This window comes from Bombus vancouverensis, chromosome 12, assembly GCF_051014615.1.
Source record: "Bombus vancouverensis nearcticus chromosome 12, iyBomVanc1_principal, whole genome shotgun sequence".
NCBI lineage: Eukaryota > Metazoa > Arthropoda > Insecta > Hymenoptera > Apidae > Bombus > Bombus vancouverensis.
In genome coordinates, this window is record NC_134922.1 from 6,526,410 (window position 1) to 6,551,178 (window position 24,769).

Sequence of the window (24,769 nt, forward strand, 5' to 3'; positions counted from 1 at the left end):
ACAATCCTGGACTCTAATCTGACTACAAGATTTCAACGAAGGGACAACTTTGTGTCCAAGAGTTTCCCTTGACGAGACTCCCTCGTTATTATCCGCCGCTGCGAGCCTCTACTCTAACTAAAGAGAGACTTTAGAGTGCAAGGCAGAGCTATAGGTAGAGAGAGCAGCAGTACCAGCAGCTCGAACCGCTCACAGCTAAATATATCTCTCTCTCTAGAGTTACTCAAGGTCACAGCGCTTGGATTGGCCCACGATAAAGCGCAGCTCCGTACCCGTCCCTCGGCTGCCCGGCCTTATGCTTCGTTCGCACACATTCTGCCGTGCCGTGGCCCACATGTCACTTCGCGACAATGTCGTATACCAGCCGCATCGGGTACACGTGTTCGATCGAACGCAGCAATAGTCACTCCGCATGCGAGTCGTATTTTCAGCCGCGATACGTTCCTATATAGTCACGTCTACACCTTTCGATCTTTTTCCCCATTGTTCTGTTTCATTAGTCACAATCGCAATTTCGCATTAATCGCGATCAAAATTCTGTGTTCTCGTTTCACTCACGCTCTGTCGTTTCTTGGAACGTTTTTCTCTTTAAATCTCACGGAACACTTTCGATCCCTTTCAATCATCGATTTTTTAAATCTTTGCTACTTTTGCATTTTGGTTTTAAAGTAGAGTATTTTATGGAAGTTGATTCTTTTTATGAATAAAGTTGCCTATTTTCTTTAAGTTACATATTATAATTAGGTATTTCTGAGAAATACAGTAAAAATAATCTGTGTAATAAAAAGAAAGATATTTCGGAGGTAGTATCACTTTAGCCCGTTCAGGGAATATACGATATATTGCATACGTGATGTTATTATTATTCTATGAAGCACGTATACTGACTTCCGGGTAAACCATAGACACGGAAAGAGAGTGTGACCTGTTGCTGACGACAAATAATTGGCGAGTTACAGGTCGCTCTTTAGAAACACCAACAGAAAGGCGTAGAATCTATGGGGCGTATGTTCCGTAATAATGTATACGCAATGTAGGATCTTACAAACAATGGCGTAGGCTTCAATGCAGCTTAAGTCCATTATAAAATTATTTACATTCTATTAACATCATTCGTTTGCGAGATTTCTATTAATCCTGCTACGTTCTTTAAGTTTTATAAAAAAATCATTGATTAATATCCGTGATTTTTTATTTTAACGTTATATTACAGTTTTTCTTAAAACATCAAATATTTTTTCATTCATTTAAACGATAACAAAATTGCTACGTAAAGATTTAAAAAACGTAACAAGTTAACAAATAATACAAAAAGATTTCAATGACACAAATGACAAATACTCGAGTATGAAAACACAAAGAGAAAACGTATCGTGGGATAGACAATTCGTAATGCTTTCAAAAACTATTCATTCGATTTGGACAGGGATGTTCCGAGTTTCGACGGTGCTGATAACAGAACCAAGCTACACTCGTTCTATAGCTGAATTTGAGGTTAGGTGATTGTCCGGGTGTGCGGTAAGCATCGATAACGACGATAACGGCGCGCTGCAACCTCGCGGCTGTAGCAACACGATCTGGCAACCCTGGAGCGGCCAGCAGTGCCGGGGTTGAATTTCAAGCGCCCGAGGGACAGAGGGGGTCGGGTCTCTCTCTTTTGTATAGGGGGCACGAGGGCTTCACCGATGCTCGGCACATAACGGTGAGTCGACGGCCATGATGCGGGGCTTATGGCCGGCTGCCTGGTTCTGTTGTCTGTTAAAACGCGCTTCAAAAGAAAACCAACCTTTCTCTTCGGCTTCCTCCTCGGCCCGCCCCCTCTTTCCCCGAAAAATTTCATACAACTCGCTCTAGGCCTACGGGGTTGAGTCCCAATAATCGCTCGTTTCTCACCACCCGAATATTCCCCCGCGTATTAATTACCAGATTCCGTTTTCCCCATGGCCATTTAAAATACGTAAACGGCAAATTCGCGCACATGCGAGCAAAGATTGAAATCGCTAAACGATAGAGTTTTAATTTAGGGAGACATTTTCCGGTTTTTAAATTTTAAATACCTTTTGAGTAGTGGAAGCATAAAGGAATGAGTGTCTTAATATTTTCAGTTCGATCTTTTTAATTAAATGATCTTTTTCATTAAAGGAAATTGTTCTTAGATTTGACTTTGATAATTTTTGTATGAAATATTAGGTTTTAGTTTTTAATTCTTACTGTTGGATAATTTATGGCAAACATTTTTCTAAATATATACTTGGTAAGCTGAGAGTTCAGTAATTTGCGAAAATGAGTTACCTACTATTGAAGACGGGTTAATCTTTCGTACAACCCCCGACAGTAAATACCGAGTAGCCGTACTATTGTTCATGCGCGCATACCTAAACTTTAAAATCTTTACCTGCCGTAAGGCAGGTTTTAAAAGTGCTGACCTTGTCGTTTTTATGATGTATCCCGAAAATAGTACAAAGCAACTCAGAAAATTCCAGGACCTATTTCCATTAAAATTTCCAATGTATTATACGAAACTAAAGAATTATGTGTACGGTACTGTCTGAAACTTAGTTTACAGAAAACGGACCTATATAATTTTAAATATACTCTTGCTAATACCGTTTCTTAAAACTTCAAAATGAGAAAAATATGGCCGAATAAAATTTAATTGTTCAAATTTTATAGTTTTTAAACGCTTTGAGTTTAGGATAGCAACTTGTGATTGTAAAGTTTCGAAAGATTCTCGGTAAGTTTCTTCGTTCTTGCTGTGCAGAAGCACCGACAATGGAAAGTTACCGAAGCGCAAGCGCTCGCTCGGCACTTTCCACCAGTACACTCAACCGACCGTAGCAGCCATACAATGCATTGGTGGTAGTGCTGCTGACATTGGTAGTGAGCCGTTTGCTATGGTACTCATGGGCATGGGCTGGCGGTGAAGCGAGATCTCACAACGAACACATCGGTATCGTCGACCAACACCAGCTTGCCGAATGATTATACGGCAGCACACTATCGCACGGCGTAGCATGTGGTATATGACGGTATAAGGGATATGCTAGATACAATGAACGTTCGTTCACTTACGTATATACGTATATTCAACATAGCAGGGACAAACCCTTACGCGAGATACACATATATAGGAAAAGTTTTGAAGAAACGGCCATAAGTTTCTCTGTTGCTTGCAATTTTGCACGACGGTCACGGACACTAGCAACAAAGAAGTAGTGGAATGCAAAATTAACGGATTGCGAGAACAAAGGAGAGAGTAACTAAAATTGGACAAACCCGATTTTTTAAATTATTTTAATTACTAAAATATTTGACGAATTTTACAGGCGAAGCAAAATACAAGAAATGCTAGAAAATATTTTAGAATGAAATTTACAAAAAAGAAGCTGCAATTTTATAGCACGTTCTCTTAATTGAGTTTCAACTCGTCGATTCGCAGAACGAACGTCATTAAGCTCGTAAGCACGGAAGTACAGCGCGCGTGTCGTCGCGTTTACAAAATTGTGAAATCGCTCGTTTCCCAACGGCTGCGGCATCCGTCTCGTGATCTTCCTCCGCAAGCATAAAAAAACACGTTTACCCCCTCTACATTTTGCAAGCGACCAATCGTCGAGCATTTGGGACTGTTCAAAGCACACGGAGACTTTTTGAAAATGTTCGTATCCCACAAGGGTTGCAAGAGTCTCCTTTCCTGCATATGCCCTTTTGTGCGTGTTCGAGCCACTTCTGGCGTACACGTATATCCGTAGACCGTGACGCGTTGCACACAAGCACCGTCCTGTGTATGCGAGACCCCGTCTACCTACACGATTTAATCTCGCTTGGTATAGAGCGTGACGGTGTGTACGCACGTAAAGGGACACACACAACGTTATCGAGCGTCGTGTTGGAGCACACGGTGTGTGCCAGCCGTGCTACGGCACCACTGGCGCGCCTCTACCCCGGCTTTAGCATCGATTTCCAGTCGGACGACCCAGCGCGATCGAGCGAACGGTACGCGCCTTCACGAGGAGGTACATATCGAGCGCGTCCGCCGCTCGTGGGAGTCCGCGAAGAGGGGTCGCAAGAGAAATAATACAGTTTATCGTCGAAGCGACCGACGAATTTCTGCGTAAAGCATTATATATGATAAAACGCAATCCATCGCTTCTATTCCTTTGCTTTACGTATTAGGAAGGATAGGAAAGAGAGAGGGGCAGAGCGAGTGGGAGCGGATCTACGTAGAGGGGAGATAGGGTCGGGCGATTTAGTAGTAGTGTAGAGTCCCGAGAGGCAAGAGGAAAAGGGGACAGGCAGAAGGTAGCGAAGGCGCTGCCCTCAGTCGGTCGGCCGCTTCACTACAGTCAGCATACACAGAGTAGAGCAAGCGATTGACTATACGTAGTCTTTGCCTAAGCGCGCACTACACTCTGTGTGTTCCCGTTTTTCGAGTGAAGGCTTCGAGCTTCGTTCTGCCCGCTCTTTCGCTCGGTCGGTCGGTCGGTCGGTTGGCGGTGTGATTGTGAGTGTATGTGCGCGCGCGTACTCACACGCGCTCATCCAAATAGAGACAGACAGAGAGGATAGAGAGAGAAAGACAGATACAGAGTGTTGAGGAGTCGTGCAGAGACAGGCGCGCGTACACAGCCATCGAACGTGGTGATTCGTACGGAGGCGGACGTGCGATAGAGCTAAAAACCGAGGCCGTTTCTTGCGAGGGAAAAAGACACGGCGTTGTCCTTCTTATCTTCTGGTCATCAACGTCACACCGTTGCCGTCGATGAGATCGTCAACGGGTTTTCGTCATCAACGCTTCAGCGTAAACTTTTTCTGCTCGACAAGAAGATACACGAACAGTTACATGGGAACAGTCCGTACAACAACCAGTTCTGACAAACGGGAGGATCAAAGACGATCGTGAGTAAATAGAGCGAGAAAGAAGGGGGTGGCACGTACCCTTGCGGAACGCGCGTGTATAGTATCATCCGCGCGACGGACGATTGAAGTACGGGAGAACCGTCGTGTGTATTCCGAGAGTTCCTCCGTATATCGGTGCATACGTGCGTGTACGAGGACTACTGAGAGAGGTGGGGGCAGATAGACTCTATACTTCGCGGACATCCGGCGGGGAAACCGCATGTATTCGTACGAAGCTCTCTGAGAGAGCGAGGGAAAAAAAGAGGAAGGATCTGCTGGCGCCGAGGGAAACACACGGGTGCTCTCTCGAGTGCTCGACGAAGAGACTTCAGAGAGGAGAAAGGAGGTTCTTTGCGTTTCGATTGCTCGCGTATCTTACACGTTCTCCTTTTTGTCCAGCTTAGACCGAGCCAGATATATATCATTGCTTTTCATAGACGTGGTATAGAATATTAGAGAATTCTGTTATTTATCGTAATCCTCGTATCGTTGATCCTCGTGTGTGCGTGCCCGCACGCAACGGTTGAAATTTTCGGTACAAATAATAAGGGTGGTGGAAAAGAGGTGGAAGGACGTGACGGCGAGAGAGAGAGAGGTAGAGTGAGGGATCAAGGGGGAAAGAGAGAAGTGAGAAACACGCCGAGCAGTGCTGCTCTCTATTGGCGACGTCGAGTCGCGCTCCCCACCCGGGACAGTCGAACGAGGTCCGAAGGCGAGTTCTCGGCGTGTAACTACGGTGATTTTCCCTTACGAGAGTGTACGCACGAGACCTCGTAGCTCTGGAGCACATCACGCGTTCCGCGTAAACATCTCTCGACTTAACGATATATATCGGTGGTCTAGTATTAAACTAGAAACGTCAATCCTGGGAAATACAGTGAAGAAATATCTTTCGGAGGAAATCGAAAAACAGCTAGAAGGAGAAAGAGACAGACGGAGAGAGAGAGACACTGGTAGTGAAGTCCGCTTTACACGCGTGCTATCGTCGATAATTCTCTCTCTCGGAACGCGATCAACTCTGTGTGTGCGCCGATCGTGAACGCGTCCCACGCGTGTGTCGCGTATCACCGCCGCCGGTGAAACCAAGAGAATTCGAACGAGTCAGAGGGTAAAATAGGATTTCTCGCGTGGTCGGTCCTCTCCCGTGGCACGCGCGGAGAGGGGTGCACGAAGAAGTGAGAGAGGGAGAAGGAAAGAAAGCGAGATATCGCTCGACGAGGATAGAAAAGGAAGAAGAGGGAGAAGGAGGGACAGAGAGTGTTGAGGGGAGCGACGAAGACGTGTATAGTGCACAGAGGCGTCGGTGCTGCGCCCCAACGGCCGTTCGTCGAAACTCAGTTATCACAATGGCTTCCGTGAAAGACACAGCAACTTTCTTCGCGGAGGGCACAGCGAGTCAGTTCGAACACGTCTTGAAGCTTTATCCGCAGGCCCTCAGACTCAAGGCCGATCGGAAGACGAAAAAGCCCGAGGAGCTGATCAAGTTGGACAACTGGTAAGTTCGATATAACGTCTGATATTTCGTCGACATATTACGCCCGATACACACGGGCCCTCCTTTTCAACGAGGGGCTTCCACCACGGGCACACACGGGACAATGAACCCGTGGCGCGCCAGTTGCCACCACATACCGCATGTTGTGTGTGTTACCCGTATGGCCCCCTCGTCGGACCTAGCTGCAATTTCAGATAGTATATTTACTCTCTCCTATTCCCATGATCGACGACGATCGCCGGAGCGGCGGCTTCGAAACACGGTGGCCGCTAGATCGCCTTTTAACTAGTCGTAGAAAGGATACATACTCGTGTTGTCACGTGGTGATTCTATTAACTCACTTTTTTCCTCTTTACTTCCTTTTTCTTTGACAATAATACAGTATGATATTTTGGTTAGTTTTAATAGTAGTAATTGGATATTTAATATGGATTTTCGCCACGATAATATTGACCTAGGAATTTTCGTGGGAATTTTGTGCCACCTCATCGAGGAAGTTTCGACGTTGCCATTACGATCTCATGCTCTGCTATTGTATTTGGTGTTGTTTCGTGTGACAGCGTGTTTAAAAATTTTAGAAAGAATGTTACGATGCACGAAAAAATACGATACAATTTTTTCTAAATATTTTTCTGTATTTCCATGAATGTTAAATGGATTTTCGAGCAAGCGTCGCACTGGCAACGATGCCAGTGAAAGAGGCGACTCGCCGGCGTCGCTTTCACGGCGTCACACAACTACCTTGACTCGTTCGGACACGATTAACGAACCTTTCTCCACTCTTGTTTTCACAATTCTTTTTTTCAATGGTTGGTTCATCTAGCCTATATCCTCATTTCTTTTCCAAATCAAATGATTAACTCTTTGAAATATTACGATACGCAACTTTGCAGTTAACCCTATAGACTGTTTTCTTTAGCACCAATGATACACTCTTGCACCTTTTATATTCAGTACGATTTTCGCATGTTTACACTATGTGAAATATCCTAAGATGTTCATTTAAATATTTTCAAATATCTAATTCAGGATCATAATATTAGACATTCAAACAAAAAATTTCAGAAATTCTATACTTGCAACTGTTTCGCAAAATTGTATTTAATCAGCCAGGTTTTTTAGCAAATTTTACGTGGTGGCATTCTTTACAAATGTATTTTCGATAATATTCATAAATTGACTTACTGCTATGTATAAAATGCGTACGTTTATTTTCTCTACGTGAATAGAATTCGTATGTTCTTTATCAATAATTTGTTGCCTTTCAGATTCGTGAATATTTAAAATCTACTGTATAATATCTATTGATATTCCAAAAGTTGTACAAGACAATTGATTACCCTTTTTTGAAACTAGAAGCGCTATCACTAAACATTTTCAGAATTTTCTTCTATTTATTCATCCTTTGCCAAATTTTAAATTATATATAATATTCGAATCAAATGACATTGCTAAATCCGAAACCAATGTATATTCTCCCTGCGGAAATCGTTTTCTCACATCTTTTGTCATGTCAAATAAGCTTTTTGTTCCACAAACTGAAGTCTTTTGTGTATCCTGCTCTGACCTATACTTCTTTCTGTTTAAAATTCAACTTATATTTTCTTACCATGCTTTCGTAAGTTATATAGGTTAGTGTAATATTTTTCGCATAAAGGCAATTTTACAAAAGCTTATAAAAGGAATCACTATTTATTTATGTATTTACATAGAAAATTTTAATATGTGCCATTGCGTGATCATGAATGCGAATTCAACTAGGTTAACTCGTAAACTGGTATCATTGAGTCATTCGAGACTATAACAATTTAAGGTTAGATTACTTAATTTTTTGACTTTTTAACTTAATCTAATTCTATTATACCGATCTTCATCATGGAGAATGTAAAGTACAAAATAAGATAAAATACCCGAAATTTTAGTAATGTAACATAAATTATCATAGTTTTCCATGAATCAACACAGCTATTTGAGGTTAAAATATATGTGTGTATTTTTAGGTCCGTAATTAAAAACTAAACAGTGTCCATTGTTGACAGCCGTCAATTGGTTTTATATCATAATGTTCTTTTTATGTTAAACAGTGTCGATAATATTTTTGATAATAATTAATTGGCAATTGTTTATTAGTGTAGATTCTTATCATTAGATATGTTTGCTGGATAAAGTGTAAATTTTAAATGAAAGAATAGTCCTCCAGTATCAAATATAACAGAGCTCTGTAAATGGTGAAGTAAGGTTATGTCAATATTGTCCAACTTTGTTTTATTTTATTCATTCACGGTTTAATTTCACGCACGGAGATCTAAAGGTTTGTTACACGTGACAAACGTACTTTAATTCGTTATTACGTTCAACGAAACTCGTGTAATTTGATAAAATATTTCTAGGTTAGAGTTGCGGGATTCCATAGAAAATCAATGCAAGACTATTTTTCTTTTTTCAGAAATACTGCATGATATAGGAAATTTATATTTGTCGAGAATTTGGATACGAATTTATTCGTCTACAAATTGATATATTACTTATCGCGTATGGAAATATGTAAGTTCTGTAATTACCAAGTAAATAGTAAAGTTAACGTCTATTAACTTTTACTATATTGAAAAGAATTTCGATGAACATTGTGTTTAAGGTTAACAAGAGCAGTAATTTATGGTCACGTGATATGATGCAGAAAAACACGTTATCGAAGGACATAAATAATGTAACATGTAATATTTTGTCAAGTTACAAATGTAAATAGTTAATTGTCAAAAGATAGGATATGTAATAAATATTTCTAAAATTGAAGAAAGAGGTTTATCGTAATGCTTCATAACTACTTCAATTTCTTCATATTCCGTAAAATTCTGGGATCTGAATGGAAAGAGCAAATCCTTGGAATTCGTTTTATAATCACATTGTTGGCAAGCAAAATTTAATAATGGGAATAGACCAGAAAAAGTAGCAAATGAAACGTTAACACAATGTTTGCTCTTAATGAGATAATACACACATATATATTTCTCTATTAACACATTGCTGGTTAATGGTGGTCATCCGTAACTATTATTAGAGAATGATTTTTGAAATTGGTCGAAACATTTGCATTAAATAAACAGTTATTAAAAAGTTAAAATTGTTCGAATGCTTTTTGACTTATTTAGTATTTCACATTGTTAGTATTCAAATTATTGACAATTTTACGAACGTAACTGTTTATTTAGTTTGAATATCTCAATTAACGTTTAGTATGGATTATTCAACATTTAACTCAGAAACATTTGTCATATATGGTACACGATATAACTTATAATTATTATAACGAAGATTAATTGCTTGAAAATTGTGAACCTTATTATTAAGTACTAATATTTCTACTAATTAAATACCAATTACGTATCGTGCTGAAAAATGATATCACTACGTCGCTATTGAGGACACACAAACATTCACGTAGCATTCAACGTGTACATATATCAAAGTTGAATGATTTTCATAAAATTAAAAATTGTATCATTTTTCATTCAAGAGCTTCGTTCGTATACCGAATATTTTACCTCCGAAGAAAATTACCGACTCGGCTTACAAAGCGTCAGCAGCAGCCCCTTAAGAATCAATCCTCTCTCGTTACACAAATTACCAAAGACAAGGCGTTGGATAAAGCTCGTTTATCAAGACCGACGCGCGGAATTTGGAGCGTGGAGACGATAAAAACGAGGATTTATCAAGGGGAATCCGATTTGTCTGGTTCTACTGCGAAATTATAGAACGCAGCTCGATGTAAACTCGACTGAAATTCGGAGCGAAATGCTCGGAACCGGGACAGTTGCCGTTGACGAGGCGTCCGCGAGCGACAACGAGGTTTCCACGGCGCGTGCTTCAATTCCACTGGCGTCACGTCTGGCTTAATTAATTAAAGGCAGGTTCGAGACTCGTTAAATTCCACGTTACGACTTTTTAGTCTTTCCTACGACGACCGGGAATCGGGCAATAATAATGGAATCTTTACCATCCACGATCGTCCCGCGTTCCGCCGTTTAATTATTCATTCTCTGTTCGATAGTGCCCTCTCTTTCCACCCTTCCCCACCAATTTCCCTTTGTTTTTGTTAATTCCGCATACATCAAACTAGCGTCAATCTTTCTTCGTTTCTCTGCACATCCCCTTTGATCAGTCGTTCGCTCTTTTTCCTCTTCATTTTTTCTTCTTTTTTTTAACAATCTATACACACCTTGGAAAACTTATCCGTGCCAGTTAAACGAGCGATTACGAGAAATTGAATTGTTGGCTTTGGGAAAACGCGTCTTCTTTGTGCCTGAAAGGGGATGAAAAGTCCAAGAACGATATTTCTCGGTACTTCGCTATTTATCATAGCTAAATAAATCTGTGATTTTCTCTTTATAATGTTTTCATAAAGAAATATTTTTAATAGGGCGAAAGAAACTTAAGGGGACGTTAACACTCTATAAACAAATTGGATCGTTGATGATCCAAGAAATTTTATCTTTGGATCTTTTGTTCCGGGTTTTCACATTTATTTACTGTAGCACAGACATTTATAAGCATCCCAGAATTTTATCAGACTTCTGGAGAGTCTGGAGTAATAAGAAAATTAGGTTTGCACGCAGTTTGTCTATGGGACAAGTATGGGAAATTATGTTTGTCGGCGAAGAGTATATACGAACAAAGTGGTCTTCAGTATCTCTAAACATGTTATAGATTTTAGCCACTTCTTTTTATTTAGCAAAAACCTATAGAAATCTTTCAAAACAACCACCGTATAATTAATAAGCGTTGAGAATTTCTCGTGACAAAATTTCCTATAAAAATAATTTCATCTAGAAGAAACGTCCCACTTGGGGATTGCGATTCTTAAATTTACAAGTCGAGTTCTGTGCCTTTACTTTACTTCACGCTAAGGAAACGAATGATTACGATAAATTTAATTGTTGACTTCAGAGAAATACATCTGATCGTATCTAGAAGAGCTGAAACAAGGAATCCATTGAGCATACATATTCCAACGGAAGTCATTGGATGGATACAGCGGTAGACGAATTTACTGAACCATTTATTGTTACTATTATTTAATACATGTAAGAGAATAATTTTCTATGTGGTTTTTCTTATTGATAGTTAACTGGAAATTTGCAACTTCGCGATCGATGTGGAAGTGAAGAGGCTTTGCTTGCAGTCCTCTTCTAGCTGAAAGGCGGAGGGGAATGGTACCGTTGTTTTCATTGCTGGCAAAGCTTGTTTACGTCAAGGCTACTTTTCTACGGCGTCCACCGATGCCTTGTCATCGTTACGCGATGTATCTGACTTCCTCGAATCATGTTCAGTGAGCGAAGCATGGTAAACGAATTGTGCGTCAGTGGGAATTGCTCTGGGAGATGAGGTATTTTGGAAGAAGTGCAACTTATGGTGGCTCGTTAATTGGCTTATTAATTGGCTTACTTCAGGGTTACTTATAGTGGTTCATGAAAGTATGTGAACACTCACCATAGTGAACTTGAAACTCGTTCGACATTCTTGAAATACTAAATTTGGAAGAATTTGGAGTTATTATTACGTAGTTGATATATTATATCTAAAACTTGCTGTATATCTAGCGACCGAATTTTCAAGTTTCTTAAATACTTCTTCTTTATTGAATTGCTCTACATATTTGTAGACACATGGCCAAAATTTGGAGCACTTTTACTCATTCAATAGCTCTAACTAATGTAATATATTAAAGTCCTAGTCAATGTGAAGTCATAGTTTCAATTTAGTATTTCATTTTTCTAAATTACTTGATATATTTAAAATGTAGATCGTCGTTAATAATCGAATACTCCTAAGTTCTAACTTTCTTTAAATATCTCACTGTTGTAAATATCCTACAATACGCTTAGTGTACCCGAAATTAGAGCCTTAATAATCAAATATATATTTTCAATATGCAATGTTCAGTACTATTTGTATCAAATTGCTTCATCTTTATTCAAACTCGCTTCATATTGTTTATTATACTTTTAGACTCAATAATGCCGCATGTAAACCTAACACCGGGTCCACAAGTTTTTCAAACGTTCCCTCCTATGTGTCCTAGCGATTATTTCTCTTTTCATCGTTTGTTTTTCTAACGCTGTAAGGAACAGTTGCGTAACACCACGTGTGCTTCATGGCAAAGAGCCCCAACGATGCAGGTCACAGACGGTTGTATTTTCAAAGTCGGCTTTCTCTTCATTGATACTCTTTTCTTTTGTATCAGCCGAGAGTCGCATAGAAGTACATCGCCAAGTAGCTTCTTAAGAAGATAAACTTACAAGGATTGCGGACACGGCTCGCCAGTGTCACTCGCCAACTGAATACCAACTCGAGGTGCTTGAATTTTCCTAGCTCTTTTACATTCGGTTAAAGATTACCGGGAACAGTTTTTAAATTTATTCTATGCGCCGCTGGATGATCAGGTGGATGAAGTGAAAGTATAGGGAAATACGTTTTCCTTGAGCTGTACGACAGTAATACAGGTGTTACGACAGTAATAGTTCGGTTTAGATTATTTTTAGGTAATACGACGATATTACGAGTATTACTATAATAATAATCTGATTTACGTTAGTCTATGTCTTTCGCTATTACAGGTGACTATTCTCGTTAAACGCCAAAATTATCCTATACTAAAAAAGATAACTGCATGTATCGTTCTAATTTATACCTACTATCGTTGAGTCATAGGTGATTGCAACTGTTCGAATTGAGTTATTATTGAATTGGATCCTAACCTAATTAGGTTTAACCCTTTCGGCACTAAAGGTGACTATTGTCATGAAACGTGAGTCTCGTCGTACATTAAATGTAACTATATATCTTTTTCATTTACAGATAGCATCGTTGCTTCGTAAGTGACTATTACACTTTGAATAAGGTTATGTTATATTTAATCCTTTCTACTTGCTATTAAAGGTGACTACGTATAGTTAGAGAATAGCGAGCTCGTGGTAAACTAAAGATAACTACAACTATTCAACGAGTGTTCACTATATGTTAAAGATGACTATAATCGACTAACATTGAACGCTCGTTATAACCACGTATGAATATAGTTACACGAAGTTGAACTCTTTCCATAGTAAAATATAACAGAATGATTATGAACGAAGACACTTATACGACATCTTGAAAGATAAGTTAATAACTCTGGTTGAACACAGCATAGTATGCTATTTTCTCATTTGCTTTCTTTTGCTCAATTTGCATTGTTACGCAATATGTTTACACCAACATAAAATATAGTCTCATGACTCAGTTGTCTCGTGAATGTAGCGAAAGGATTAAAGTGTTTCATTTCAATAAAGTATTTCAGTATTTTTGTACGATATATTTTACGTGGTAAAAATTATTAATGACCTTCGTTGTGTAAAATAAAGAATACAGGGTAAAGTAAAATCTAAATCGAACTGCGATAGTCATCTATAAATCAAAGAGTTAAAGGGAGATACTATAGCTTTGAATCCCATAGGATCACTGACAAATGATGTGAGTGCCAAAACGAAGATCTTATGTGTAAACAAATGCCATGTGCTTGTACATTTTGGCACTCCGGTTAGCTCTATTTTGAAATTGTTCTGAAAGCTAAAACAACTTACTCTGGCACTTACAGTGTTTACTGCTATATACCTATAAAATTTTATGGACGTAGTTGTTCCACTTATGCTTATGTATTTAATTAGATAATCCAATGCGAACAGATGATTATTATCGATATACGACTGTGTACAATATATGTCTTGCACTGGATATGCGATAGAAGAAAGAATCTTTGGAGTGAGTTTTGTAGAATAAAAATAACAAGCCTCTTTGTCTCTTCGGTGGTCCTGGGAAAAATTGTTTTATGTCAAATGATTAATTCTTTTGTCCCGTTTAATTTAAAGAATAAGTCGCAGAATAAGAAGTTAATTTTAAAAGCAGTTCAGTCAATTTAAAACGTTAACCAACTTACCAACTTCCTGTGTTATTTCATAAAAAAGAAATTTATCGAACAATTAATTTACCTTAAAAACCTATGGCAATTTAGAAGAAAAGTAACCTTTAGTTTTTTACTTAACTGATCCAGTGTCGAAGTTACTAAAGGAAGATACTCAGGGAAATATCTCGCTAATCGGGATAGAAAAAATTCTATTCACGGAGATTAAATTACGCATTGTAGTTACAAAAGCAGGTAAAATAATCACCATAAGTATATCGACTCTTGCACCTCTGGTAATTAGAATTCTTTCTTGAAGAAGGGACAGGTGAAAAGCAACGTTCGCGAGGTTGAGAGACCGCAACTTTTTGCTACGGTCAAATTACGCTTTTCCGGTTTGCAGTTTGAAGAAACCCGAGGGCAACAGGATACTCAGGTGAAGAAGCAGGGAGAACCTTTCACGACGTGGCGAGGGAAACACGCGCAGAATGATCATCGCGATCTATTCGCCTACATTTTCCTATATCATCGGGTTTTCCGTTAGGTGATACACAAGTTCGCTTCGTAGAAATATTTTCGCTGATTCACTCGTTCGTCAAAGCGATGAAAACATTGGGGTCAAACGGTTAGCGATCGAACGTCGAGCTGTAGTCGATGTGGTCATCGCTGCTCGATTCCTTTTGTGCTTGTAATTCTAATAAATATCTGTTTCGTCGTCTTCACGGAGTTTCTACGGTTCCGTCGATTTCGTCAATCGTGAACTATGGGAATGGGCGAGTTTCGACAGTTTGGTCGCCGATTTTTGTTCTGAAGTTACGGTTACAGTGGTTCTCAACCTTGTTTTCTCCTAAGACTCCTTACTTTATCGTGGTTTTTATTTCATCGTGTTTACGGAAATAATTTTAATCTTGTTGGAATTTTAGCTGGCAGAAAATTTATATATAAAACTTTGACAATGATAGGCGTGTCTGTTATTCATTCGGAAGAAGAAGATTATCGCAAGATAATCTTTGTAAAATTAAGATGCTGCAGGTGCTCAGACCGGTTCTAGTGACATTTCTCGTTTTATCGTGGTTTTTGGAAATATTATTTTATTGAACTCTTAGTTGGCAGATTAAAATGTACGTTTATGATATAATTCTAATTGCGAATATTTTTAATTGAGTCAATTGTATCCGCGTATATCTACTTGGAAGGATCATTTTTCTTCCTATTTGGTGACTTTCTACAGCACCGCTGAAGCTTTCGCGTTACTCTCCTAGCGATAGTTGGGATAATAAGCGAATAATAAACGGTAATACAAGGATATACAAAAGAAGTTAGGTGATTTTCGGTAACGTTGCATTTGAGTTCGGTGCTTAATGGGCTAATGATAGAAGAATTCCGAAGAAGGAGCAAAAAGAGAAGAGTAAGGATACATCTGATCGCGTTAAAGTTGCTTTTTAAGATCTCGTTGTGATTCATGAGTCTCCTGTCCGATTCATAGGTTTCTTTGCACGGATATTGGTTGGAATATCTTCGCATCGCAATGACTAAGATATCTTCGCATCTTAAATGTCTTACCTCTTCAGCCGTACAGTTACTAGAGTCTTTGAGAAATTCAATTTGCCAAAAATACTCAGTTACAAAAGTCCAGTGGATTCCAAAATGCGAAGTATCAAAGATATTTAGAATTCACTTCTTCCACTACTAGATACTTTGCACAAACACCTTGAGCAATCAAAACAAACATCCGGAGCACAAGAAACGGCCACGATTTTAGAAGTATCATAAATACTTGAACCTCTTGAAACTTTGCAAATTTATATAAACCTTCATCTTTGAAAGTTGTCATTCAAAAAATGTATCAACTGACTCTTTGCAATTCTCATTTACAAATTACAATATCAGGAACACGAAAGACCATCTAAAGTAGCTATTTAAAAATTCACTTGATCCAGTAACAGATACTTTGCGCTTGAGCCATCCGCATAAATGAGAGGCAACGAAAATCTCCGCAGTTCTAAAAGTAATATAGGTAATATAGCATCGTAATTTTACGTAAAATTGTATTGGGAACGATTTGGCGCTAATAATATATTAATGGACACGTTTATAGCGATGAGAAACGGTCGTGAAAACGATTGGTGCCGCGACTATTGGGCAACGTGGTGTTTCAAAACGCGGTGAAAATGGCCCGCCGTGAAAGAGGAACAGTCCCGTGGATGCGCGTGCTTTCCAGGCTTGTTCCACCTTGGAATTCGCGAAATATTCCCGCGGATTACGGGTAGGTGCGCGCGCGAGGGGGGGGGGCGGAAATAAAAGAGGCGAAGGATCGTCGTAAAAGCGAGCTGGAAAAATAAGGCTTGTAGAGTTCTCGCGAGGCACAATCCTCCTCCTCGGCGTTTTAAAGCACGGCGATTGTGTCAAGGTTGTTTTAGCGTTGCGTGGCGTTCTGTGGCGTGGCGCGCGAGAGCCTCTCAAAATGGTTGCGCGGCCGACGTTCTGAAAAGGTTTCCAGCTATGTCTCAAAAGAACCGTCTACACCAAAGAAATGCTCCGTTACGACACTTTACTCGATTGTTTTCTTTCTTCGACTTTCTAGACCTGGACGATCGACAATGAATAACCATGCGAACAATCGCAATCACATGCATGGTAATTGCAATTTCTTGCTACTTTGATATTTAGATCGTTTGATCTTGTTTATTGGTATTTTTTTTTTTTTGTTTACGGTTTCTCATTGATTGATCGAAGATTTTTCCGTGCATTTATGGGAAATTTAAAGATTCACGTATGTGCAGAGTACATATCTGTAACTTGGTGCAAGCAGTGGCAATGTCAGTATTTATACGTCGAGATATTAGCGCCTAGAGGTATCTTAAAAAATTCGTGTTCAAATAGTTTGTCACACGGTAGTTTCTGCTGTTTCAAGTTTTTTTTCTGGTAGAAAAAAGCAGAGTCGAAGCTTATACTATTTGTGTTTTTTATGTCGACTTCGAACCTTTTGCAGAAAGTTTATTGGCATTGACGTGTACAAATATAACTAGCTATTTCTAGATAGAATTTGAAATTGTCTGTGTATATAATTGTTTGGGAACTCAATACCGGGTTTGATTCAATTTTCCAAAAAAGAAACAGATATGGTATTAATTATACTTACCATTTTGAAACTGAAATTTTGCCATTTTCTTCCTGCTGTTTGTCCGTGGTCTTCTTTATTTTATTAAAAATTATTATTTATTTAATCATTATTTCGTAACAATTTTTACGATGGAATTTTACTCCAAAGGTAAAAAACTCGCGGAACTTCAAGCATTTTAATACATCTTGAAAAATGAATAAACTCTGAATAGAATATTTTAATAAAGTAAGGTAGAGTTCTCGTCATAACTCTCGCTTGGTGAGACAAATCTTTGCCTTACTTTGATCCTACTTTTTAATTACGCTCATAAGAGTACTACGTGTTTACCAGTTTCACTGTAGAAACAGATCCAAGTTTTTCGACGTCTAATAAATAATATTGCGAAACGTATAATATAAATACATGATATCTATGATTTTTTATGGAAATAATTGAAATATTATAATTGAAAGTATATGCTGTATGAATATGTTTAAGAAAATTAGACTGTATCTATAGGAACCCGTGTAATATACAGTAATAGTTCGTGGTAACTCATATACGTTACGAGTTTGTAAGATTTTGGAATGTACTTGGTTTATCAGCAAATTGGATGAAGCCAATTAACAATTAAACGAATACTCGGCGTGCGTTCCTTTTAACGAAGTATTTTCATCCACGTAAAGACATGTGAAATTTCACTTTGAAATCTCGCGGAGGAACGCCCACGTTTGGTATTAATTCAACGATCGACGAGAATCAAGCGAATGGAACTCATTTTTGGGGCTTCTTTTTTCTTATACTCTTCCGCTGTCGAAGCCAGTGGAAAAGAACCAATCCAATATCTCGTTACTTTTTTCTAAGAAAATCATAGAAACTTTCTATCTTTATCAACTAGTCGATAATAAATATTTATTTATTCAAGAGAAGCAACCCAATGCATAATATAATAAAAATAATAGGAAATTCGATGCAGGAAAAAAGGAAGCGGATAAAATAAATTTAATTTAAAAGATTTAATAAATACCAACCAACAATAAGAATAAATAATATGGCATAATCATATATACATATCAAGGTTTATCCAATTCTTAACAGATTTCTGTTATTCCATTCACAGTCTTTAATATCACTCAAATGCTTGTTGTTTGTAAATTTAATTTAAAGCGACCTAGAAAATACTAACCAACGTTAATAATAAATCATATTACATAATTGCACATTTAATTACGTATGCATTAAGGTTTATCCAATTCTCAACAGATTTCAGTTTATTCTTTCTTTTTTATTCTTTTTCTGCTCTGAAATACCATTCAAATACCTTTCGTATGATTTTCAACATTTATTTCAATAAAAATTAAAATTCATCTGCTTTTTACAAGTTCTGGTCGCCGTGGGTTTTGGTGAATTATCGTCAGGATATCGTGCAAGGTTTATTTTACCCGCAAAAGAACTCATTGTATTCTTATCTCCGCTTTATTGCGAAAAGAAGGCAACAAAAATACCAAAAAAAAAAAAGAGGGAAGAAAAAGAAAAAAGAGCCGTAGAGCAACGACAGTTGAACTCTCGTTTGAGAAATTACTTTTGGCTGCGAGACAAACTAACCGCTCTACGGTTTCCTCGGTGGTCTTTCCCCTTCTTCCACGATAATACTGTTCATTATCGTCCAAGTTTCACCGCAAACCAAAAATCCTAATCTTCAAACCGTTCCATCGCTCTTATACGGCGCGTAATTGGAAACATTCTGGGATCCTTTCTGCAACGTTCTATGAAAATAACAGCGGTCTTTTAAATTTTACTTTCGAAAAAAAAGCAAGAATGTTACCTCGATGGAGAATTATTAGTTTTCTTTCCTTTCATTCAGGATTCTAGCTGACAGGGGGGGAAAAGAAATTAAAGTTGTGTTATTAAAAACTTGAGAAGAGATGCGTTTCTCTTATCGATCGATAAAAACAGAGTTTAAAAAAAGGATTCGATTCTGAAAGTGTTAGCAATTGGAACACTAAAGTGTTTGATTTTATTCGAAAATTCCGAGCAATGAATCTCCCAGACTTCGGAAATAAAAACTTTACCTTCGACCCTGAATTATTAAAAATTTTAATTCGACGATAATAACTCGAATTCCCTATATTCTTATTAGTCACTGGAAAGCAACCTCAGCAGCGCAAATAAGCTAATTATCAAGAATACTACTCGTGCACAACTATACGGTTACGTACTATGAATCACATACTGTGATTTACATATCGCAAATTTATACTCGCGAATAAGTAAACAACCGCGTGCGAGTAAACAAATGAGAAAATCGAGCCAAGTACATCGAACGTGATTGGGAATCAATCGAACGTATCCGTTCTACTATCGGCCACTGCAATCAACGTAATACGTTAATTACCACCTCCACGGTGCTTCACGTGCTCTCTTTCAGACAGTGAACCGCCTAGCAGCCGTAATTCAAGGAAACACGCGTCCAAGTGTCACATTATATGAATGAAATACAAACTATCCGTAACTAAGTTTAGCCGTTCAGCCAAACAGCTGATCTCAGCCGACCTCCGAAAGTACCTACAATAAAACCACGCGAGAGAGTGCTCTCCGTATCTGTCTCTGTCTCTCCCGTTGCACGGCCGTGTTCACGGATGCAGCCTCCGAAGAACAGAGAACTTGTCTCTCGGTGTCGATGACCCGAATAATGGGGACGAAGAAAGAGTTCGCTGGGAAAAAGAGGAAACGTTACCTGAACCGGGACGTTCGCCGCTAAATGAAACCAGATTCTTCAGAAAACGGCATAAAATAATATGAAGAGAAAAAGTACTGCTCGGTATATTAGAATACGAATGGTGATAGGCAATGGCTGAGTCAAATACTGAGACTTTAGCATTGAACATTTGGATTACTCTGTATGTATAATGAGGATAGCCGGAATGAACGTAATTGGTTTTCAAATGTTTGTTACGGTATCTGTCGGATTTATAATTTATTATGAAATATGCATGGAATATAGTGGGTAGCGTTTAAATGGGAAAATTCCTTATATTAAGTTAAATTTAATTTAATTTAGTTCGTAACCGTTACGCGAAATAAAAATTTTGTAATTTCGCTTTTATCGAAATTGAGAATGTAAGAAAATATATAGATGACAGAAATAGGCGTAGAGGAAATTAGGGATTAATTTTTCCCTAAATTTTCTTGCATTGTATACGCGTTGAATCGGAGGAGCACACGTTTTCTAGTGGAAATCGTTCAACTTAAAAGCGATTTCTTGTTACGATGTTGGTATTTAAATGCATTCAAATTTATGTAATTAAACTAACATGTGTTTGTCTGTGTGGTCAGCGAAAATTACGTAAGTATTAAATTAAGAAACGCAAAGAGTGAAGATGGAGGTCGAAGGTGGATGTGATCAGTTGTAAACATTTGGATTCGAAACGTTTGAAGTGTAGAAGTGCTTAAATTCTAATTCGAATTTTCTGCCTGAACATTGAGTAATATATTTATTTTACACATAGGCTGATACAGACACTAATATAAGTTAGCAGTACGAATATAGAAAGGGAGAAAGAAGTTTTGAATAATATAATGATGCCTCGATAATTTGTAAAACAAATGAGTCAAAACTTCTATGATCTGTACTCGAGACTCGTAAAAAGAATCACCTAACTTTCATAGTGAGGAATCTTTCTCCTCAAATTAAAAAATGATTTATTTAATATTTCAAAAATATATAAAGTTCGCTAAAGGACATCATTAAGAAATGGAAATCAAAATTATTAAAGTCTGTAAAATTCTATAGTGATCCTGAAAAAAAAAAGAAACAAAAATTATCAGTTGAATTAAAGAGGGATTAAATGGATTAAAAGAGAATGATAGGTTGAAATAAAATTGGAAGGTTTTAGAGAATAGGGAAAATATAGAAATAAAGTAGAAAGATGTTTGATGGAATATCGGAAAATCCGACGTGGAGAACGTGTCCTCGATTTGGCTCGTATTCCATCGCCGATGTCTGCCAGACCACGTGAGCGTCAGTAGGTGGAAAACCGCTTCTTGCGGCTGCATTTTTAATCAGTATTCCACGATTTCTATGTTCCATGATACTGCTGGTTACGTAATCGTTCCCCTGTAACCGTGATCTTGCATACTCTGACGTTCCATTCACGACTGTCTTCGCTTACTGACCATTCGGTGACGTTTTCTGTCCGCAGGTATCAGAATGAGCTTCCAAAGAAGATCAAGTCACGCGGTAAGGACGCGCATCTCAATCACGAAGAGCTCGTACAAACGATGAAATGGAAACAAATAGTGAGTCGATATTTTTGTTCGATATTATTCTCTGTTATATTTTCGTTTTCTAACTCTCTATAACTCAATTCTTTTGTTCAAAGTTAATAACAGATCTCAGTCTTTCGTTAATCGCTTAGTTCGATTTCTTTGAGGAAAGAAGCGGTAGTGTGGTGCTATAGAGAAAAATTCGTAATATTCAGGAAAATTTGTATTCTTTGTTTTTTCAACTTATCCGCTCTTAGAGAATCATTGCCTTGAAACACACTGTATAAAGCATTAAACAGTCGAATTATTCAAGAACTTTCTACTGCTTTACAGTAGTTTAACATTGGGCGTTAACCCTCTTGTTATACCAGCGGGTATATAGCTTTAAAAAATGTATAGAATTTAAGATTTGAAATTTTGTTTAATTACAGCTCTAACAGTCTAAGCAAGCCTAAAGTTAATTGCTCGCGATGAAATATTTAATGTTACGAGATATTCAATCTGCGATAAAACGGATTAGATTTGAATGTAATTGATTCTGTCTGACAATGGACTAAAAGATTCATCATTCAGGTCACGTGGAGTTATACAGGGTTGAATGTAATTACAAGAAGAGGAATTAGCTCTTCCAAATGATTAAATTAAAATTGACACTCTGAAATAGTCAAACCTCAATGTAAATATGCTTTTCCAACTGTAAATAAGTTGTTCGATTACGCAACTTAAAGATAACGGTATACACCAAGTTCATGATTCTTCGCTAAAATGCGAATTAGACTCGTGGGTAGCTTGTAGACTCAATCGAAGTTTTACAAGTTTCAAAGTTCATTTGAACAGTATATATGTCGCGCACGGCACGAAGATTCCAAACGGGTTTTAATCGCGGCACACGTTTCACTTTGATTATAAATTTTAGTATCCCGACGAAAATAATTTACTGAAGATACAAAAAGGAAAAGCAGATTGATAATACAAAAACATATAAACGAAGGATTAAACTTGTTCTTTCGATGTCTCTTCGAAATTTAATCCAACTGTGAACAGCTGAATTCCGATAACAAGATTCAACTTGTACTTCCATACTGTCATTTTAACTTTCTTTCAGGAAATATATTTTTCGTACGTACATATCAACCTGTTAATTCTTAATCAACAAATTTTTAATCGGAAACTTCTACATCCGTGGAATTAAAAATGAATAAAGACAAATAAACCTTCGTTAGATCGATCTTAGTCCTTGTAAATGTACGTACGAATGTAATCTATCTTTAATAGAAACGAAGCGATATGTAGAACAATAGAAGATTTTCAAATGTCGACACTATCACGCGCAAAAGATTAACAATTCGACTTAAGACATTTCCTGTAATTAGCAAGTTAAAAACTGTTAATTAAAATTCAAGAACTAATTCTATAATTTATCGAACACAACTTCGAACTATGGAAATTTCGACATATGGTGGTACCTACTATCTTGAAAAAGTATTTCTAAAACTCGTGTATCATCACCATGTGCGATAGTAGTATACGTCATAATTTATTTCATACGCGCTGAAAGAGTCGACGAAACAGGAAACGAATAAGAGAAGTAACGTTCACGTGGCTTTCGAGTCATTAGTCTAGCAAATCGTGATGTTTCCTTTAAACGTTGGATCTTTTTTTTTTATTATTTGCAGCGTGGGAAGTTCTATCCTCAATTGTCCTATTTAGTAAAAGTGAACACACCTCGTGCTGTGATGGCTGAAACGAAGAAGGCATTCAAAAAGCTTCCAAACCTTGAACAGGCGATTACTGCCCTCTCGAATTTGAAAGGAGTAGGCACCACGATGGCGTCAGCCCTATTGGCAGCAGCATCACCGGAGAATGCACCCTTTATGGCGGACGAATGTCTGATGGCAATACCGGAAATCGAGGGCATCGATTATACTACTAAGGAGTACCTCAACTTTGTTCAGCACATTCAAAATACCGTCGAGAGGCTGAACAAACAAAGTAAGTGTCTCTGTTAATATACGTTTAACTCATTTATCGTCGATTAATTATCGAACGTAGTGTCCTTAGTTAAATTTAAAAAAGGGAAAAAGAGAAGAGCGATACATGGAGCAAATATCGAATCGTTCAACAAGTTTTCTCGCGATCTTTCGTATCGGAATTAACAGAAATATCAGTGTAATCGAAACGTCCAATTCATAATTCTTCGCACGAACTTTATGCATTCACAATATCTCGAGATTTAAATGATTTTTGATAAAGGCTTATTTTTTCATGTATCCCTCATTTTGATTTTTTTGAAAGAAGCTTTATATCTTGGTCGTCGATAGCTCTAGCGTCAGGACAATTTGGAAACAAGTTTCACAAATATTTGTAAAACTATTTTATCACTTCAGTATGTACCTATATGTACATATTGATTATTCATTTCTAAACACATTTCCTTTTCTTCTAAGAACTTCCTGTTTGTCATGATGAAATTACTATATTGGAAGAAAAATAAGCAATTTTTTATTCAGCTCTTCTACTATTAAAATGTATATATTGGTTTATGTGTGTAATTGAGATTAGTTAAGTTATTTGATTTCAATTAAATCGAGATGATTAGCAACAGGATCCTGTTGCGGATTAAAAATACTCTTTAGAGTTTCTAATTTTCTGTTCATTATCACGTCGACTGGCAGTTGCTTTAATCTGAAATACATAATTCGAAGCTACTTTATCTATGATTTGTACGAACAAAAATGAATAATTTATTTTGTATGAACAGAAACTTGTACTAATCACATGGAACTTCGTTTATCTGAACTTCTTATTGAACCGATTAAGTCCACTTATCTTAACACGAATTCCTATTATTTAGACAATAAAGCACAAGCAACGAGGAATCGATGAAGTATTATACGAATTGTTTGACCCCCAATGGATTCAGATAGATATACTTCTCCACTCGAAACTACTTGAATTCGCATAATTCGATTAATCTGAATTTACTTGATCCCCTATCACTATTATATCAAGATCTCACTATCACTCTTGTTTCCCAATTAAATCAAATTGTATAACATCACTGTATCGATTA

At 37.7% G+C, this 24,769-nt stretch overlaps 2 protein-coding genes and 2 long non-coding RNA genes across 5 annotated transcripts in view; all 4 read left to right on the forward strand.

Annotated features, from left to right (window-relative positions):
* The window catches only part of sta (stubarista 40S ribosomal protein SA), a 59,488-nt gene that overhangs the window by 8,229 nt on the left and 26,490 nt on the right, over positions 1 to 24,769 (forward strand). The window lies entirely within an intron of this gene.
* Positions 4,311 to 24,769, forward strand: part of Amun (protein amun) — a 29,018-nt gene continuing 8,559 nt past the window's right edge. Inside the window, exons 1-3 of one of the 2 annotated variants that reach the window (XM_076623589.1) lie at positions 4,311 to 6,391; positions 21,633 to 21,729; positions 23,373 to 23,688. In XM_076623589.1, the coding sequence (XP_076479704.1) occupies positions 6,243 to 6,391; positions 21,633 to 21,729; positions 23,373 to 23,688 (562 nt within the window). In that variant the 5' untranslated portion in view covers positions 4,311 to 6,242. The remainder of the gene's footprint in view (positions 6,392 to 21,632; positions 21,730 to 23,372; positions 23,689 to 24,769) is intronic. The other variant, XM_033330860.2, reaches the window with a different exon arrangement.
* LOC143303475 (uncharacterized) lies at positions 8,410 to 9,188 on the forward strand. Its single transcript, XR_013059835.1, has 2 exons — positions 8,410 to 8,935; positions 9,027 to 9,188. It is a non-coding gene; the product is annotated as an uncharacterized LOC143303475 (long non-coding RNA).
* LOC143303474 (uncharacterized) lies at positions 12,749 to 13,740 on the forward strand. Its single transcript, XR_013059834.1, has 3 exons — positions 12,749 to 12,930; positions 13,006 to 13,177; positions 13,247 to 13,740. It is a non-coding gene; the product is annotated as an uncharacterized LOC143303474 (long non-coding RNA).